This window comes from Prunus avium, chromosome 1, assembly GCF_965620075.1.
Source record: "Prunus avium chromosome 1, drPruAviu1.hap1.1, whole genome shotgun sequence".
NCBI classification, from domain to species: Eukaryota; Viridiplantae; Streptophyta; class Magnoliopsida; order Rosales; family Rosaceae; genus Prunus; species Prunus avium.
In genome coordinates, this window is record NC_142284.1 from 3,059,451 (window position 1) to 3,079,703 (window position 20,253).

Here is a 20,253-nt window from a genome sequence, read left to right on the forward strand (position 1 = left end):
TATCATTGCATTATCCCTGTAATTCTCCCATTATACCGTCTCCACCTTCCTCCACTCCTCCAATTATCAACCTACCCACCCACCTCTCTACTCTCTCGCCAGAATTAATTGTTTCTATAATCTTAAAAGCTCATACTCCTATTTTTCCATCCATTATAAAGGTATGATTATTCTATATTTTTGGGTTTAAACCAATAATCCCGATTTTATATATGTATATATATACACACACACATAGGGTGCCTTAATGACTTTTCATAGAAGGGTTCTTTTTTTTCTTGCAAATCCAAACGACTATTTTATTTCGAGGTCATTTCTTTAAAAAGTAATAATAAAGTTTTTATATGGGCTATTGGTTATAGAAAAGAGTTCACCTTCCAAACCCAACACAATAACCATGAACCTCCACAGAAAAAGAAAAAACTAAAAAGAAGTAGAAAATATAAATGGTTATTTCCAAAAACCTCTGCAAAACCCTCTCCTTATTCTCACCAAAGAGAAAAGATTGAGGCAAAGAGCAAGGGCGAAATGTCCCTCTCTCGTATCCTTCTTCCAACGCCAGGGCATCATCTCCACAAAAGAGGTAAAACCCACTTCACAAACATCGTTCTTACTTCATTTGCATCACATTTGTGTGTTTTTCCCAAATCACATTTGTGTTTTAGAAAGTGAAAACGGTTTCTGGGTTTTGCTTATAAATCGATTAAACCAATTTCAGCGCTTCCCAAAGCAACAAGATGGTGTTCATCTTCGTTGAGCAGTGGAGCAGAGAAACCATCGAGTTCAGAGAACTCGGAGGCGGGAAAGGGGCAAAGAGCTGCAGCCGAGGCGTCAAATAACAAGTGAGTTCTTCTTGAAACCCAGCAAAGTTATTTTCTCATTATATGTCTGAACCAATGAACAAGTCTAGAAAGTAGCCAACGCTAAGTCCTGGCAATTACAATACCCTTCTTTCGAAATTTCATGAAAAATACCCAATTTGTAGAAAACACTACAAACAATGCTCAAAATGTAAAAGGATATTATCGTGTTACATCAAGCATGTGGTGTTTGAACTAGGCAAAACTAGCTATCCTGAACTACCCGTATTTAGTCTCCCTAAATCTATGCTCATCTCAAATTCTCAATGCAGATGATGATATATATGCAGAATCTTGTAGAAACCAGCTTAGGAAACACAAACCTGTACTCCCCATTTTTTCAAGAAATTGCCTAGTGTTATAGAAAATAACTGAGGGGCAATCTCGTTTAATGCTCAAGGGAAACATCCCCAGCTACCAGATAAATATCAGAAAGCCGAATGCAAAATGTAAGCACAAGTTCCCATACTTAAGCAAAAATATGCGCACCAGTGTACGCAGGCTGGTGGCATGCCATAATCTCACATCCCAAAACATTTTGAAAAGTAATACACACATGACTTATGGAACTTTCTAGAGTTTTCTTTTTTATTGTACTTAACTGTTAATATTTTTATTTATTTTTGGGGGTGGGGCTGGGAAGGGTGGGGAGATGCGTGTGTTTATGCTTATAGTTGTATATAATGTGCATCATCATCAATTATATGGCGTTAGCCTGTAGCTTATAATCTATCATATTTGCTAAGCGTTCCGTTGGTACTCCTCGGATTTACAGATATACGGAACCAGCAAAGGGTCAAAACAAAGTGGGGGAATCATGGAATTCTCTGAAAGGCATTTTTTCTAATCTGAAGGAAAGAATGCTGGGCATTTCCCGATTTCAGAAGCAAATCACTGTCGAAACAATTGATTCTGTAGCTGATAGGACAATATCTGAGGTTATTAAGACAAAGAATAGTCCTCATGACACTGAAATTGATCAACCCAATAATAGCATTCAGATGCCAAAAGTCATAAGAGATTCTCACAGTTGCAAGGAAAATATCTCAACGAGATTAAAATATGATATAATTAGGGAACGCTCTTCATCTGAAGTGCTTGATGCTACAGTTTTGAACCAGGTTGAGGTGCATAAACATTTGGATGGTACTGAACTTGGTGAGCCTAAAGGTATAGTTCAGGTCTCGGGAGGTGTAGTTTGTTCTTCAGAGAATATGGCTGGTTCTGTTGTATCCAATGCTAGAAAGGAGCGTGCTGGTCCAGAAAATGTTGAAAATAACTTAACAAATGCATCATTGCATAGAAGGGGGGAAAAATCTCTGAGCAATTTGGGTGATATTTTTGCATCTAAACACAAAGAGAAACATGTTGGTCCTAAAAATGTTGAACATGGTGTAAGTGGAAATTTAGTTCTATCATCAGAGACCTTCATGGATTCTCAAAACAGTGAGAAATGTGTTAGAGCAACTGCAGCTTCCAATGTAACATGGAAAAGATCTTCCAAGGATATGGGTCAATCAGAAGTAGAGCCTGAATCAGATAGGAAACTTGGGGAAGTGATGTTGGACAACACTGGGGTTCTTGAATCAGAAACTGAGTACCAGTCTTGCGTAACACATCAGTTACCAGGTGAAGAGTCTAAGATATTCCAAAAGGATGTCACAAATGGATCCACAGTAGTTGGAAATGGAAACCATCAACTTAACAAAAGAACTTGGATATCAGATCAAACACCTAGTGCAGATACTGATGTGGTTAAAATGCCTGTGTCATCTAATCGATCTCAAGAAGTGGGGTTGGCAAACATGTTTCTGAGGACAATGAATGATCAAAAAGCTGGCAAAATCCCCAGTAAAAAAAATGATACTTTGGCTTCAAATGGACTTTTGGGAATTTTAACTGAAAAAAATGAAACAACAGGTGAAGAAGATATGGGAAAAGGATTCAACATTAATGGCTTAATTGGCTGCATTAAGGAGCTGCCTCGAGAACTATTAATTACTAAACCTCAGGACGTTGCTATTCCCAACAAGACTGATCATATCATTAAAAGGGGAGGCTCAGTTAAAAAGGTTACAATCCCCGCTGATTCAGATAAGCGTGATGCTAAAAGAAGAGAAAGTTCGTTCAGAGGCCGTGCCATGGAAAGGGAGACAAACACCATCGATGAGAGTGAAGAACAACCATGTAGGGGAATCGCTTCCCTTAATACAGATTCCGTATCTAAAAGTGACAGTAGTGACTTGAAAGTTTCATCTCGAAAAAAGTCAAAACTAAGCCCGCAGATCCATCTTCCAACTAGCAAGGAAGACTTAAATAAGATCCCAATTACATTCAGCCAAAAAGAAGGATCAACAAAAAGCAAGGTATTGGTTAGATTTTTGCACAAAAATGTAAAGGATGATGATGTTGTTGGTGCTCTAACTGATTGTGGGGAGATCGTGAAGGTACAGCTACTTTCCGTTAGTGAAGGAAGCAATTTCAGAGATGCTTGCGTGCATTTTAAGGTATTGGAAAACATGCTTATTTAATGGTTCAAATGTCCTTTTTTTCTTCCAAATATGGCTCATCGTGCTCACTAGTTTGTGATCCTACTGCTACAAATAAGCTCAGAAAAGTCAGTCTTCCATTCCAGCTGAAATGACAAACTATAAGCATGGTTGTCATGATCACAAGCCTTATAACTGTGACTGGGTGGAAATCGTAGTATATCTGTAGGTAGCATTTTAAGCCATTTCACCTTTGCTTAACTGGCCTTTGGTTTTATTGCAGACAAGGTATGGATCGCAGAGAGCTCTCAGGAAAACTGACCTCGTTATAGGGAATGCCAATGTCGTTGTTTTGGCAACTTCTTTAGAAGATGTGCTTAATAAAGTTTCCATTCCCAACATGATTGGTGATTCTGAACTTCCCGTTGCATTAATAAAGAATCCCACACGAACAGTTATGATTAAACATTTGACCCATGATATAAGCTCACATCACCTTAAAGGAGCTCTTGCCTTCTGTGGAAGTGGCATATCCAGCTTTTTCTTGGGTTCCTCAAGCTCTGTTGCTTTTGTAGAATTTGAGGTGAGGCTTTTTACCATTTGCTTCTGACTTTTGACTGTGTAATAAATCATCATGTTAACCAACTAAAGAAATAAATTATAAAGTCAAATTTTGGTGAAGATTGAATGCTAGTATTGGAGATCTCATAAGTAACTAAGATAATGTTCACGTCATACTTTGTATTGTTAATCTTTTTGTTACTGGTGTTGGAACTAGGTAAGAAACTTCAGAACTAGCCCATTAGGTTGGTTTTGCCCGCCCTTTTTACCCAACTGTTAAGGTGAAAGAGAATTGACATGTGAACTTAGCAGTATACCAGTATGTGTTAAAGTTACTACTTTGAATATGCATTCACTTTTTCCTTAAGCAATGAAAAGAATTGTGCTCTCTTGGATTCACTTTGTCACACACAGATAGAGATAAGCTTTCTGTTCATAGACGTGTACTCTTTTTACCATCATTTTCTGAAATTTATGCTCCAAGTGCTTGATTACAGACGGAAGATGCCAAAGAGACAGCAATTGCAGCATGTTCTATAAATGTTGAAGGAAAACAGCTATCAATACTCAGAATTGATGTGCCAAGAACAACCGTTATAAGGATTTCGAATTTTGGTGAAACAGTATCAAAGAATAGATTCCAGTCTATATGTAAATCTCACGGGCAAGTGAAGTACATGAAGGGCCGAGGCAGGGACATTGTGGATGTACATTTCAAGCTTGCTGAATGGCCTAATATGTTGACTATTCTCAACAGGTATTGATGTATTTAAAGTAGATCTTTATGCACATCATCCCTGAAATGTTTCTAATATTGTGTGTTCTTAATTTCTAGTTTAAATGGAATGGAAGTAGATGGCAATCGGTGGCTTGCCCAGCCTGCACCTGTTTTTCCTCCAGAAGTCCTTCAAGTCCTTTGGAGTCGGCCAGATGAAAGAATTCATGTCATATCTGTTTTGCGCAGACTATTGCAGAACACTGAACTAATTAGTCCTGAAATCACTTTTCGAGCCAACAAATATTACAAAGATATACTTTGAATGAGTTATCATTGCATTCTTTGTTCCAATTTAGCTATGCAAATTGGATACTGATCATATTGTACTGGGCAATTCGGCAATGAACTTGGAGCCTTCTTGACATCCCATGGAATATTCCTCTTCAAAATATAGAGCACAGAGGATTTTTCCTTTTTTAATTTTCACTGGCCAACTGCCAAAATTGTCAATCGGGAAAAAGTAAAGACAATATAGTTCACGGGATCAGGCAAATTCCACAAAAATACCATGTACCAAATGTTGTTTTCATCCTATCAGCATCAGCACTGTTCACTTCACCAGCGGCATCTGGAGTAGTGCATTAGTAACCTAGCTTGGATGCCTGAGTAAATTGTGAAAACCATCGATGCTAGCCACCCTTAAGCTAAAGATCCTATCCTGGTGAATACATTTTTGGCCAGAAGGTGAACTCCATTGGAGGACAATGGTGATCAGGGACCATAGGAAGCAGAGTATCGATGCTAGCCAACCTTAAGCTTAAGATATTATCCTGGTGAATACATTTTTGGCCAGAAGGTTAACTCTATTGGAGGGCAATGGTGATCAGGGACCATAGGAATCAGAGTTCTAATGATAAAAACAAGTATTTCACCGGCGCTCAAGTGTGCACCAAAACAGAGCTCAAACAAGCATATAAGAAATTCGACAACACAATGGGAATGGAAGGAAACACAGGACAACAGAAAATTGATCATTAAAAGAGCTCCTTTGTCAATAATACTTTAAAACAAAAACAGCTCTGAAAAAAACTAAACTTGAATAAAAACAAAGGGATTACAATCCAGAGTACAGTTTTGAAAATAATCCATAACAAAATTGTAAACTTAATATCCGATATTGCTTAAGATGACGTCTCCTTTTTCAGTTTTGCAAGCTCACTCTTGACCAAGCCAGCCCTCTGCATATGAGTAAAAGTCTATTAGTTGGGAGGGTTCAACATGAAAAGGATGAAGAAATAAATCATCAAGTGGATTCTTATAAAAACATATCATGAAATAAGGTGGGCAATAAAGGAAATTTACTACACTTTTTTTTCTGGTGGAGAAATGTACAACACTTTCAAACAGAGGTAGTCACACTTCACACGAAAGATTCAAATGAGCCATAACCAACCTTAATCTTAGCCAACATGAGCTTGAATCGATCAAAGTCATTAAGAGATGCTCTCCTCTTCTGAACAATAAGTTTCCTACCCCAAGAGCTGTTCTCCCACTTCTTCTTCACATCTACCAACACATATAATTATAAAAATGGACGACATAACATGAAAACAAGAACTATCATCATATACGGGTAATTGAGCCTACCAGCAGCTTCCATTGCAGCAAGCAATTCCTTCTTCTTAGGAACCCTCTTGATATCAATTTTGATGTCAGTGAGTGAAAGTCTCTTGAAATTCACTTGGGATCTGACCATATCAGGAGAATCGACAAGAGCCTATGGAGACAAGTGAAGCAGAATTGCCAATGGATCAAAATCATGAAATATACAATGATATCAATGTAGAAACTTTATAGCTATATTTCTGATATGTAAAGTTCTCCAGAACGACAACCACACGTGGAAACAAGTTCAGGTTTGAGCCCAACCCAAAACCAACAAAAAATTAACAGGTTGCAGCTTATGTCAACATGAAACTGACTGAAATTACTATTAAACTGAAACAACTCAATCAACAAACCAAGAATATAACCTGAAACAGACAAAATAAAAAAAATAAAAAAAGGCCAAGACCATCATAAAAATTAAGAAGTAATAACTACATTAGCATTTGAATAGTGGCTGCACTAGTAGGCATCGTTTGTGATGCTCAACAAAAACCACCCATTTCTATCTGAAAAGGGACCCGCTGAAGTAAACTTAAGTACATAAGTATAAAGCAACAATCAGAGCAATACATATTCTGATAAACATAACCACTTTCCAATACATAGTCAAAATTCACACGCCTATTGGTTCTAACGAAAGTTTTGATTTAAAATTAACATTGCACCTAGTCCACTTGGCAAATATAGTTATAAGAAGTTTCTAAAAACCGAAAGATATCATAACATGTCATGTATATTAGGAATGTACAACAGAAAGGGAGACAAAAAAAAAAAAGCAATTTCCCAATGCTCATTTCAATTTAAAACCTATAGCATTGAATCTATCAATGATTCTTAGAAGATATACTAAAATATATTATATGAAACCACAACAAAAAGAACTCTGCTTGGTAGCTCAGAAAATACTTCAGGTAAGCGAGAATCACGTGCTAATTTAACATAAAGCATGAATCCCAAAATTCATTTTTCCCTCATTTTACTTAGTTTTTCCAGGCAACCAAACAGAACCCAAACACAATTCTAAAGTAACGAACAAAAGAGTAAGACTTTGATAAAGGAAAGAGGAAGGAGAAGGTACCCTGTTCTGGTCAAGGACGTCGACGATGACAACAAGCTTCCCATAGTCCTCGCCGTAGTTGACGAGAGCCACCCTTCCGATCTCAACGTACCTCTTGAAAGGCTACCCAAAACAAAAACAAAAAACAGAATGAGATCAAAGAAGAACAAAACTAAGTCGTATTGAGAGTACACAATGAGAAAGTAAACGCCGGCGTATGGATGAGGAAGGGACGATGAGAGAGAGAGCTCACCATTTCCGGTTCTGGTGAGGTGTGTGAGTGTGAGAGCTCTGAAGAAGGAGGAGGCGGAGCTTAGACGAGGAGAAAATGGAAGCGGGGTATTAGGGTTTTTTCTTATGGGTGTTTTGTAGGGTGCTGTGGACCGTCCGATCCACTTTGCCTCTAATGGGCTTTTCGTTTTGGTTGCAATTATGAAGATCAAGTAGGCCCATGGTAATCCATGGGCTTAGGTCTTTTTTTTTTTTTTTGGTCTTACCATGGACTTAGTTCATTGTGCAGGTAATGGATAGTTCTTCTCTCGAAATCCAACTACACCCAAGTCCAACTTTTTGGTTTGAGCTTGGACTAAAATTAGCTAATTATAAGATTTGAAATTGAAACCTTTTTTAAATCGTTTCGTTATTGTAATGGTTATTTGTGGTTAGTTTGTATTGACTTTTTGTGACTAGTGACTTTTTTGGCTCAATTATGAATACAATTCTAGAATTTCTCAACCAAAAAAAAAAATTAGAAAGAATAATACTATTTTATTAAAATCTAGTCATTGATCACTAATAATAAATGGGTTAATCATTTTATTAGTCCCTGAATTTAGATCTGATTTGCATTTGAGTACCTCAATTTCAAAACTATTCCCGTGGTCCTTTAACTACACTTTCGTTAGGACAAATGGTCCTGCCGTCAATTTTGTTAACTTTTTCAGTTAAATGCAGGGGCAAAATGGTATTTTTATATTAAAACCAAAAAAATGAATAAAAAATTATATCTTTAAAATAACAATAAAAGAAAATCAAATAAAAAATCAACAACAAAAAAAAGAAAAATTAAGTTTGGGGGGAGTAAAAATCGGGATAGAGGGGGAGAGAGAGAGTTTAATTTTAATTTTTTATTCATATTTTAATCAATTTTGATACAAGAATACCATTTTGCCCCTGCATTTAACAAAAAAGTTAACAAAATTAACGGCAGGACCATTTGTTCTAACGAAATTGAAGTTGGCGGACCACGAGAACCATTTTGAAAATTGAGGCATTCAAATGCAAATTGGGCCTAAGTTTAAGGACTAATACAACGATTAACTCATAATAAATATGGGGATTTTGAATTTTTTTCAGTTTAGATTTGATATCTAAATGACTTTAGTATACTGATGGTGCGTTTACTAATCAGGAATTGAAATTCTCATCAAGAATTGAATTCCATCTATGGAGGATTCATGTGTTTACTTCACATGAAGGAATTAAAAAGTAAGTAGGCCCACACAAAATTAGAAATTGAATTCTGATTTTGGAGGAATTCAATTCTTGGGTGGGAGGTGGTATTCTAATTCATGAAGAACTAACCCATTATGAATTCATCTTTTTTTACCCATTATATCCTCACACAATTTTAAAATTTTAAAATTCGCAATCTACTTTAACCTAACAACGAGGACATTTTAGTAATTAGTACAACTCATACTCTAATTCCATATGGTTTACTAAACAACTTCAATAGGAATCCGGAATCTAACCCCCCTCAATCCATATAGTTTAGTAAACAACTTCAATAGGAGTCCGGAATCTAATTCTCCTTAATCCAACTCCTCCTCAATTCAATTCCTCCTACTCCAATTACGGATTAGTAAACATGCCATGAGGTGCATCTCAATTGTTCACGTATTGGTGAGGCCTTTATTAGGAACCTTATGATATAATAACTTTAGATAATGATTAGATAATGGTTTTTTTTAAATATAGAAATTCTAGGATTGTATTCATAATTCAGCCAAAAAAGCCACTAACCACAAAGGGCCAATACAAACTAGCCACAAAAAGCCATTACAATAACGGAGCAGTCTAATATCAAAATTAAGACAATCTAGTGCGTGACTAATGATCACGCACGATTGAAGAAACTCTGGCATAGGCGTCCCAACTAAAATTGCAAACTCAAAATAATAAAAAGAGATAAAGTTTGAAAAAACCAGCCATAACAATACAAATAAAACTTTCACAAATGAGAGATGAAAAGCTCTCACAAAGGAAAGGTGAAAAGCTCTCACAAAAAGAGAGGTGAAAACTACACATAGAACCCAAAGAGTCTCTGTGACTTATTCCGAACATAAAGAAACCGCAAAAAGGATGGTGGTGGAGATCCGACGTCGAGACGCAATCGCCTGTGATGGTTGGAGGAAAATCATAATAAAACGAAGACACAAATAGGGAAAACCTTTTGTCTCTGAAAATTAGAGGAGGAGAGAGGGAGGAAGAGAATAGGGGAGAGTGGAGGAAGCCACCCTCAAAATGAAAACGGCCCTAAGAGGGTTTTTTGGGAGAGAGAGGGCTAAATAATGTTAAAGTGAAAATGACTCTATGATTAGATAATGTTTAAGTGTGCATATCTTATACTAATTAATTCTTAATCTAATGGTGATTCTCTTTCTAAAACGTAATTAATTGTTAGAATTATTGAATCTTACAATGTGGGAATTCTCTTCCTAAACCCTATATATATATATATATATATCGAAAACTAGTCACCGAATAACGTGGGAATTGACATGTCAATATCTTCTTCTTTTTTTCCCGAAAAAAATTTGGGATTGCATTTATAATTCAGCCAAAAAAGTCACTAGTCACAAGGGGCCAATACAAATAATGGAGTGATCTAATATTAAAATGAAGACAATCTGGGGCTCCTGTCTTAACGATCACACATGATCGAAGAAACTCTGGTATAGACATCCCAACTAAGAGTGCAAACTCAGAACAACCAAACATAGATAAATCTTGAAAAAACCAAGCCATAACAATACAAATTAAACTCTCACAAATGAGATGTGGAAAGCTCTCACAAAGGAGAGGTAGAAAACTCAAAAAGTCTCTATGACTTATACCAAGCATTAAGAAACCACAAAAAGAATGTTGGTAGAGATTCGACACCGAAACACAAGTTGAGATCCGCAATATCTTATTTATTTAAAATAGATCAAGTTCATAATAGGCTCATATATATATTGCCAAAATTAAGAATGGGGATGGGCAAACTCACATACGGGGGTACCATGGGGGCTTAAACCCAAGACTACTTGAGAGCTCACCAAAAATCTGAACCAATCCAACTAACACTCTATTGGTAAGACTTTCTAGACTTACGTATATCAACTAACTCTCTCAGTCTAGTAATACTTCTCATCTCTTGAGTGCCATATATATGAACAAACCAAAACATTATCAGTCATTTGGAATTTGTTACAATATCTTGTTATTTACTCCCTAACAATTTCGTTCAAGTTCTTAAAACTTCATTATCACCAACTTCATCTCCATTTCCTCTCTATTTTCGAGAAGATTTTTTTCCCTAAATATCTTCAAGGTTGAATTCCTCTTCTCTTCAACTGGGCCACTCCATTCAACAGGTTACATGGTGACCACTTTCCCTAAATCTTAATGCGTATCAGTGTTCTTCGAGGAAACTGTTGATACGTGTACGAAATTCGAATCTTAAAAAAGTGGCACCCTCTCGAATAAACATTTTTAAGTCTCCACGCAAGTAAAGCTTAAATTCATGTCTTTTGTAAGGAAAATAAATCAATAACAAGCATACCAAAGTTTGATGCTTAGATAACATTTTAAATTTCCCCAAAAAATAAGAAGAGATAACAATTTAAATTTATATTCTTTCAGTCCAAATCTTTTATTAACTTTTTGGGTATCATCCTCACTCGTGGAACTATAACTAGTGTCGTGAATGACCCTTTAATAGAGAATGGAAAAAGGACGACTTGATGATATCTAAAACATTGCTCTCTATCTTTCTCTTTATTTTCCCATTCTATTCTCACAAATTTTCTTTATTTCTATAGTTTTACTTTTATGTCAAACTATAATTTTTTTATATAGAGATATTTAGTTATATACCCATTTTTAGCACTAATGATATAGATAGGCTAGCCCTATTGAATTTACTTTTGATTATTAAATTACTTTGATGCCCTATTGAGTGTTTTGGGTTTTTTTTAATGAGGTTTTGGGGTTGGGCTTATTTTAAGAAATTGATGGCAGTTTTGTAAGAAATGAATGTTATGTAGCAATACGACCTGAAATGCACCTAAAACCCTGATCCTAGACCACAAAACTTGGACTTTCTATTATAGACCTTTAGACTCAATTTCCAAACCTAGGATCTCGATCCTAGACCTTGGACTCTAGACTCGAACTTGGATCTTAGTACTTGACCCGACTCCATATATCTGGACACGAAATCTCAACTCTATACATGGTCCTCAACATTATACTCAGAAAGCGCTCTTAAGCCCGAAAGAAGGGTGACAACACCATAATTTGTATTCAATAATTAAAATTGTAGTATAAACTTTTTATCATGATAGCTTCACAGATATTGTTAGTCTACTAAAAATTGTCTAATATGATATCATAACATCAGTTGTTAGTGATCTTATTAGGTTCGAAAATTAAGGTCTAACAATATTTTAAAAAGAAGAAGAAAAAAAATGACAAATGGTCAATATAATATACCAGTCCATATTATTGGCATCTTGCCTAACAATTGGATCCTTTTGGGAAGGATCGTTGAATTTATGAAATTTTTTTCCCAGCAGTTAAACATCACCCAAGATGAATGTCAATGTCAAACCGACCGACTGATCCCTAGCTAGAACAACAAGATTCTTAACATTTTCTACATGAGAATTGTCACTTAAAGAATTCAAGCATTGAGCCAACCCTTTCTGATTTTTATCTTATCGGATCTTCTACATGGCACTGAATCGTTATTAAGTTTATCTTTGTCATATCCACAGCCCCAGCTAGTTGATTTCAGCCTTTAACTTAGCTTTTTTTCTTCTTCTTCTTCTTTCTCTAATGCCATATCGTATATTCTTGTATTTTTCTACTTCATTTAGATTTCATTCACATTTCGTAATGGTTATTCTCAAGGTTGTATGTGCAGCCAAACTATTGCGCGCGTTAACAATTTTTTAATAAGTAATTGCCATGGTGATCGTTTCCACAACGCTTTGTATTGATTTAACTCGAATGACATATGATATTCTTTTCTTTAATGCTGTAGAACACAATGATTAAACATTGTGTGGAATAGCCTAAGAATTTCTCACACTTCTTTTGGAATCGTTGAAATCACAATATATGCTTCCACATGCCCTAAGAAAAGAATTATTGGATTTTAATATTGGTGTTTTAGGTTTCTCAAAGTCTTGTTCAATCGTAACCACACGTCTGGACAAGAAATTATATAATCGGTGGTTCAAATTGACAGTTCATAGACATAAAATACCAAATTACCTAGCAAAAGAATATTGTCAAAGTGTGACACGTGAGCAAGTCTACTTTCTAATTAACTTTGGATGTCTTTCTCACATTCACAAACTGAAAGTATAGTGATGCGTGATGCTGCAGCTATTAAAAGGAAAAGAATCCAAAAGAAAAGGAGGAAAAAAGCGAGTTTTGTTTCCGGTAGGAAGATTTTTAAGTTTTTTCTAGTTTGTATCCATTGCATATTGGGCAGTACAAGGAGGTTGACAAATTCAAAGACACCTACACACCACAGCTTGTCCACATAAATTTTTGAATATCTTTTGAATGATGTGAGTTGCACGTGGTCACAACAATTGATCACATCCATGGTACCATATAATTATGTCCCTTAATTGCAGATTAACTAGCATTGTCACATATAATTATGGGTTAAGAATTTCTGCATTGGATCTCATAATGGGGAAATTGGAAAGTTGAGACATATATGTTCATCTTTCACCTTAAAATAGTCAACTTAATTATATCAAGGTTCATGAATTTGCCATGGAGTAAAAGGAAAGTAAAATTTGCACCTAAAGGGGGTAATTGTACAACTTTACTCTAGTTGTATTATTGCATATCTTATACAAATGATATTGGAGGAGGGGAGAATCGAAACATAATCTTAGATGCAGTGATAAACGTTTTTAAGCACTTGAGTTGTAAGTCTCTATCATTGCATTTTGAGTCATGGGGAATGAATCACTTCTGATCTACCTAATCCTTCTAGTGGTTGGAACAATAAATGAATGACCATCTCATCCATGGTAACTAATGATGGAATATTCTCATCTAATTTTATGCATTGAAGTTGGGTCATTTTTGCACAGTGGAGGGCTGTAAGGAATCTCTTGTATAAACCATATATGAGGGCTGAGGACTGAGGGGCGGCATTTTAAGGCTTTTCATCCTTTCCTTTCAATTTTATTTGCATATTAGATACTTATTCCTTAAAAAGATAGAGAGAAAAAATCTAGTAATCCTTTTAAAAGCTATAAGATGCCCCCTCTTCTCTCCATGCAAACCCCAAATACAGACTGAAAAATGGGAGAAGGAGAAGAGATTCATGTAGCTGAAGATGAGAGAGTGAACATTAGTCTTAAGGACCTCTCTAAGAAGCTTGAGGAATTTGCCAAGGCCAGAGATTGGGAGAAATACCACAGTCCCAGAAATCTACTCCTTGCTATGGTAATTAATCTTTCTCACTACTTCTGCCTTAACATATATATATTCTCTGATACGAACATCCGGACGTTCTTATCGTGCGAACTGTCATGTATTTTCTACTACCCCTCCCTGTTTACAAACTATAACATCCGCACAATAATAATGTGCAGACATCCGGATGAGATGTTTTTGTTAACCATGGCACTATGTCTCTTCTATGTCATTTTTGCACAAAAGGGTCATGCCAATCTTCTCTATATTGTTCCATTTGTTGGATCTCTTTGTAGATAAAGACACCTTTTAGACATGCATGAAGGGTCTCTTGTTGGTATAAGCTACATGAATTACCTTTCATGAAAGTCCAAAGACTGAGAATTTTAATGAGCAGTAAACTGGAGCTGCAAACTTGGCAGATCTGCCAAAACTTTGATGCAGATTTATTAAAGCAATTATTAGTTTGGGCTGCTTGCACCTGCTGCCATGTTCATCCACATATGGCTGCTGCTAAGGTTGTGGTTTAACAGTTTCTGCAAGATGAAACTGGGTTTGCAACTTCAGTTTTGTATCAAAGCTAAATGGTGCTTCAATGTGCCACACACTTTGGTGCAATATTCTTTGGCATAATAAACATTTGGTAGGCTAAGGCGTATGGGGGGTTACAAATTACAACTTACATGTGCGCCCAAGATTTGGAAAAGCTCTTTCATGTCATCTTCTTTATGAAAGCAACACTTTTGGCTAGATTTGATTGCATAGAATCATACAAATCCAAGGCGTTCATGTATATGAGTGGATGAAAATATATACAAACTAAAATAAATAAATAAATAAATAAATTCATGGTTGATATACATTGACAATATATACCTCCTCTTATTGATTCTTGATGATGCCAAATAATTTATGGTGATGTGGTGGTAGGTGGGAGAGGTAGGAGAGCTATCAGAAATATTCCAATGGAGGGGAGAGGTAGACAAAGGGTTGCCAAATTGGGAGGAATCAGATAAGGAGCATCTGGGAGAAGAGCTATCTGATGTGCTTCTATACCTTATCAGGTTGGCTGATATATGCGGCATTGATCTTGGTGATGCTGCCTCCAAAAAGATTGTCAAGAACGCAATCAAATACCCACCCAAACCCAAACTCCCCTTCTAATTCCCCCAACCAAAAAGAAGAAGAAGAAGATGACTTGTATTTGTCAATTTTGCTTGATGAGCTTTACCTTGGATTTTAATAAAATCTTTGTATGAATTTAGAATGGAATATTTTATTTTCCTCCTTATTTTTCTCATTGGCGGATGGGGTTTTATGTATGAATGATAAAACAGATCTATCAATACCTTTTTTGTTTTTTTTTCCTTTTTTCTTTTTGGGTTTAGGGAGTGTGCATGAAACTACAGAAACAAAAAAAGGAAAATAAAGAATAGATTTTTAATTTCCTTACATGAGATGATAGACAAACTAAGCCAGTTAATTGGTCTATCATTAGCTAAAATGATTAAGAATATTTACCCATACAGTTAAGGCTCTAGATTCAATTCCCTCTCGCTAATATCGGTTGTATCCCTAATATCGGTTGTATAAAAAAGCTAGTTAGTGAAAAATGAAATATGGTTGAAAAATAAATAAATTATGCTCCAAAGCTTTCCTTTTGAGCTGGAGCTAACATGGTCTTTGTCGCTTGCCAGCCAGCTCTCTGATATTGATGAAAGTCAATGGGCTGGAAAATGCTTGTCTCAATCATTTGTTGCAAGTCCACTAAGTAGAGCTATTCACGTTGCCCACATCTGTCATTGGCCCAAATCCTCTCCATCTCTCTATCTCTCCCTACCATCTTTTATATTTTCTCAATGTTGCACAACTTCTTTACTTTTTTTTATACAAGCGATATTTGAGGAGGGCGGTTTTCTCGTACACAAACTGTCATTGTGTTATTGGAATTCGAATCTGAGACTACTGGTTTGCAAGTTAGTGCCCTTTTCTACTGGGCTAGACCTCGTAGGCTCACAACTTCTCAATTATCAATGCTTGTTATTTTGATTCAAAAAATGAAGTTTAACATATAAGCTCTTTCTCTTTTTTAACTTCCATCTTTCTACAACTTTAACACATATAGTAAAATTGTGATACTTTATTAAATTTTCCTCACTAAAGAAAATTTGTGGCTTCGTTCGTTCTTAGGGTTGAACTTACTGGAGGTTTTATTGACCCTAGGGCCCAAGGTAAGATTGTAGACCCTACATATATTTTGATCACGGGAAATTTAATTTGGGGAGCTTTTATAATGAGGGGAATTTGGGTGAGGACATTCAATGTGGGGTTCAATCCAACTATTCAATCATTTAAAAAGTTTAAGTCCAATATTTTTTCTCTTTTGTTGGATAGTGGAATTGAAGTTTGAACCCTTCCCACACCACAACCCCACATCATAGCATTTCCGTCTAACTTGATACGTTGATCAACTGACGATTTGTAGGTCTAGGCTTGAACCGATCCACCACCCCACTTCGATCGGTTTATCCGACCTAATCTAACTCATTCAGGATCTTAAGATTCATGATTATGCAAAGGTAACTTCAGTTGGAGAGGTTATGACTTATGAGGAAGATAAGAAACGCTTTTAAATCCATGAATATCTCCGCTTAACAAGTAACAGATAATTTCGTCGGGGAAGAAAGAAAAAATAGATGTAACAAGAAGCAGCAACAGTACCAAGTGTAGAAGATAAAAAAAAAGTAAAAATAAAACACCATAACGGCCACAAAGCCCGCTGGCGTACAACATGTCGTATGCCAGATGCCGCGGATTCGCGCAATTCACTCACCCAAATCACCAAACGACACAGTCCCAGCAGTCAATTAGTCAAAATCCTTTCCCTACAATCACTTGAGCTTTTAAAAATTGTTCACTTCCCAAAAGCAATTCAATTTCAATCCAAATCCCAATCCCACCATCACCATTTCTCAAAGCACAGAAGAATCCGATTCTCTCGTAATTTTTCCACGCAATTCCGCAAAGGTTTCCCATTTTCGGAATATCAAATCCAACCAACATTTCCTTCCTCTTTTTTGATTCGTTTATCATCATTTTTATTGTTGTTTTTGGTTTTGATCTTCACTATTTTCTGTGATCTTACTCAGATCCAAGCCATCCGAAGCTACCCAACTCTGCAAATTGTACCAGCAGCTTGCTTGTAAGCTCCGATCTTTTTCTCACTCTCATTGAATTATACATGCGATGATCAAGTTATGTTGTAAATTTGGATACAGTGTATGTTCATCTGGAACTTGTTTTAAAATCATTGGTTTTAGTTGAAATGTTTTGATTAAGCTGTTTATTGATAAAGATTGGAGCTTGCTTGTAAAGTTTACTTATTTTTTTGGTATGTGAATTTGAAATGATGATGTGGGTACGCAGTGAATTGGGAAGATGGAGGGGACTGTGTTCGCTCCTGCCTTGGAAGGATTCAAGACTGTCAAGTCTGATGCAGGAGAGATTCTGACCAAGCCTTTCTTGGAAGTGTGCAAGCAGATTCTGCCTGTTATAGGTTCATCATTGCTTTCCTCCCTGTTTTGTTTTGATCCCAGAAATGGCTTTAACCTCTTTGATTCCAAAACTTTGAACCAGTTTTCAGTTTTCACAATGCATGCTTGTCGCTTGTACAAGATTTTTAAGTATAATGTTTCCTACCCATTTGTTACTCCCTGTTTTGTTTTGATCCCAGAAATGGCTTTAACCTCTTTGATTCCAAAACTTTGAACCAGTTTTCAGTTTTCACAATGCATGCTTGTCGCTTGTACAAGATTTTTAAGTATAATGTTTCCTACCCATTTGTTATTTTTACAATACCAGCTTTGTGCTTTGGTTCTGGGCATGACCCTTTGACTTAACAAGTGCAATTACAAATTCTGATGCCAGATAAGTTTGGAGCTGCAATGACCCTTGTTAAATCGGACATAGGTGGTAATATAACGGTAAGATATGTTTCTTTTACATGTATTTTCACCATTCATGTTTGCTGCCAGTTTAGTACTTCTTCCTGCTTTTGTGATTCTCGGTTAACTTGAATTATTTGTTTTTAGTAGTCATAGATATGCTTTGTCTTGTCTGACTTGGATATGGCAATGCTAATCTACCCATTTATGCATCAATCTGTTTAGAACATCTTGTAGGTGATATATATGTTGAAAGTAAGATAATTTTTTTTTTGTTCATTGAGTTTGAATGCCCATCAGTATTCTCACTTTCTTCAATTTTGGCTGTGTAGAGATTGGAATCTAAATACTCATCAAATCCTTCCAAGTTCAATTACTTGTACAGCTTGGTGCAACTTGAGGTTGAAACAAAAACTGCAAAAGCATCATCCAGCTGCACCAATGGTCTTCTTTGGCTGACAAGGTGAACACTATATATAATCATTACCTCATGTTTTTCTCGCTTTTATGCCTTTGCACATTGTTGAAATGAAATACCTTATATATATGATACTATTCTTGATTTATTTTCAGAGCCATGGATTTCTTGGTGGAGCTGTTTCGGAACTTACTGGATCATCCAGATTGGACAATGTCACAGGCTTGTACAGATTCCTATGGCAAGACCCTGAAAAAATGGCATGGATGGCTTGCTAGTTCAAGTTTCAGTGTAAATGTCTTTGATGCCCCTTCAATTATTTGCTGTGCAACCGTTTTTCATACTGGTTTTATCCTTTGACTGTCCTATGCTGGACTCTAATAGAATTATGGTGATTATATTCTAAAGTAGATTGCTTCCTTTCTAAATGCTTTACTTCTTAACTTTAGCATTGCTAATTATTTGGCCTTGGATGCATTTTTATATGCTTCTCATGATCACCATCTTTGCTAGTTTCTAATTCAAGAATTTAGCATGTAAAAAGTACAGAGAAACCTGCTCTTTAGTATAGTTTCACTGTTCTGCTCTTTAGAAACCTGAAAGCATTTCTATGTTTCCCATATTAGAGAAAAACCCTGCTCTTTAGTATAGTTTCACTGTTTTGATAAAGGATATTTTTGAATACTAAGTACTAGCAAAGTTCACTTAGCTTATCCACTGATTCATAATTACTTGTACTATATGATTTAATTAATATTCAGTATCCCCGCCTTTTTCTTTACTGAAAGTCTGAAAGAAATTGCAAACGAGAACTTCATTTTTGTTGAAATTTGGACTTATTTGTCTCTGTAATGATAGGTTGCCATGAAGCTTGCTCCTGACAGGAAGAAGTTCATGGAGGTGATAGGAGGCAATGGTGATATCATGGGTGATATAGAGAAATTTTGCACTACCTTTACGCCTCTACTTAAAGAGAATCACAAGTTTTTGGTAAGATAATTTATTATGTTGCAGAATTTAGTGAGATTGTTACTCTTTAACATCCTTGTTGAGTTTTGAGATTGAAGGTTGCCATATATTGACCACAATAGTTGTGTTTAATGACTGATAGATGTTTAAAAGGAGAAGTTGAAGGTAAAGATATATTCCATTAATTAGCTACATAAGGTTGCTTTTGGAAGCTTTAGTGCTCAATTTTGAAGTTTTCCAGCTGGTATGCTTGATGCAGTCCATTTTATTGAAAAGTAAAGCAGGTGGTTGTAAGATTAGTGAAACTCAAAGGACTGAAATATTGTCCGTTGGTTGGAAGGAAAGTTCCATAATTTGCTTCAGTTGTGATGCCGTTGATTTTCTACTGAGAAAAATCAATGAGAAAAAGAAGATAATAAATTATTAACTCATTTGTTATTGTAAACTGCTAGTGTGCTGACGAACTTTTACTCTTTAACACAGGCTAGTGTTGGCATGGATGAATTGAAGGCTTCATGAATGAGAAGGTTTCCTGATGAGAGGAGGCTTGTGCATTCGGTTGCCTTGCCTGCCATTTCCTTCTCCTTGGATCATGTCCTTGTGGCCTAATCCTTCAACTTCAAAGATGAAAAATAATGTGACTTTTTCCTGAATTCATATGGCTATTTGATTAATGTTTTAATGCTAAATTTTTACTTATAATTGGTTATTACAGAGCCTGTTCTTATTATTTGGTTCCATATGTCTTGCCTGTGCCGTGGAAGGTATTTTTCTACCCTGCCTCTTTCTAGTGAGTTGAGGTTGACCTGAGAGGGTTCGAATGAAACTATGTTCTACACAGCATAGATATCA

At 36.0% G+C, this 20,253-nt stretch overlaps 4 protein-coding genes across 5 annotated transcripts; 3 read left to right on the top strand and 1 right to left on the bottom strand.

The window, feature by feature from the left end:
* The first annotated feature begins 404 nt into the window (after positions 1-404).
* Positions 405-5,164, top strand: LOC110748945 (RNA-binding (RRM/RBD/RNP motifs) family protein). Of its 2 annotated transcripts, XM_021948926.2 has the most exons (7): positions 405-583; positions 719-842; positions 1,636-3,226; positions 3,308-3,367; positions 3,633-3,932; positions 4,408-4,667; positions 4,746-5,164. In XM_021948926.2, exons 1-7 carry the CDS (start codon positions 529-531, stop codon positions 4,948-4,950), a joined length of 2,595 nt encoding a protein of 864 aa, XP_021804618.1. In that variant the 5' UTR covers positions 405-528; the 3' UTR covers positions 4,951-5,164. The 2 variants fall into 2 exon arrangements, with proteins under 2 accessions (XP_021804618.1, XP_021804617.1); XM_021948925.2 differs by having other exon boundaries at positions 1,636-3,367; positions 4,746-5,163.
* Positions 5,165-5,628: 464 nt separating this feature from the next.
* On the bottom strand, positions 5,629-7,757 carry LOC110748990 (large ribosomal subunit protein eL14y). Its single transcript, XM_021948982.2, has 5 exons — positions 7,607-7,757; positions 7,375-7,476; positions 6,276-6,405; positions 6,082-6,194; positions 5,629-5,866 (listed from the first exon to the last, which is right to left on the bottom strand). Exons 1-5 carry the CDS (start codon positions 7,607-7,609, stop codon positions 5,810-5,812), a joined length of 405 nt encoding a protein of 134 aa, XP_021804674.2. The 5' UTR covers positions 7,610-7,757; the 3' UTR covers positions 5,629-5,809.
* A 6,082-nt stretch (positions 7,758-13,839) lies between these two features.
* Positions 13,840-15,361, top strand: LOC110748989 (uncharacterized). The gene is made up of 2 exons (XM_021948981.2): positions 13,840-14,100; positions 15,001-15,361. Exons 1-2 carry the CDS (start codon positions 13,957-13,959, stop codon positions 15,232-15,234), a joined length of 378 nt encoding a protein of 125 aa, XP_021804673.1. The 5' UTR covers positions 13,840-13,956; the 3' UTR covers positions 15,235-15,361.
* Positions 15,362-16,927: 1,566 nt separating this feature from the next.
* On the top strand, positions 16,928-20,141 carry GLTP1 (glycolipid transfer protein 1). The gene is made up of 8 exons (XM_021948966.2): positions 16,928-17,097; positions 17,220-17,272; positions 17,497-17,626; positions 17,998-18,053; positions 18,347-18,477; positions 18,588-18,723; positions 19,291-19,422; positions 19,885-20,141. The coding sequence occupies exons 3-8, from the start codon at positions 17,509-17,511 to the stop codon at positions 19,918-19,920; spliced, it is 609 nt and encodes a 202-aa protein (XP_021804658.1). The 5' UTR covers positions 16,928-17,097; positions 17,220-17,272; positions 17,497-17,508; the 3' UTR covers positions 19,921-20,141.
* Positions 20,142-20,253: the final 112 nt, after the last annotated feature.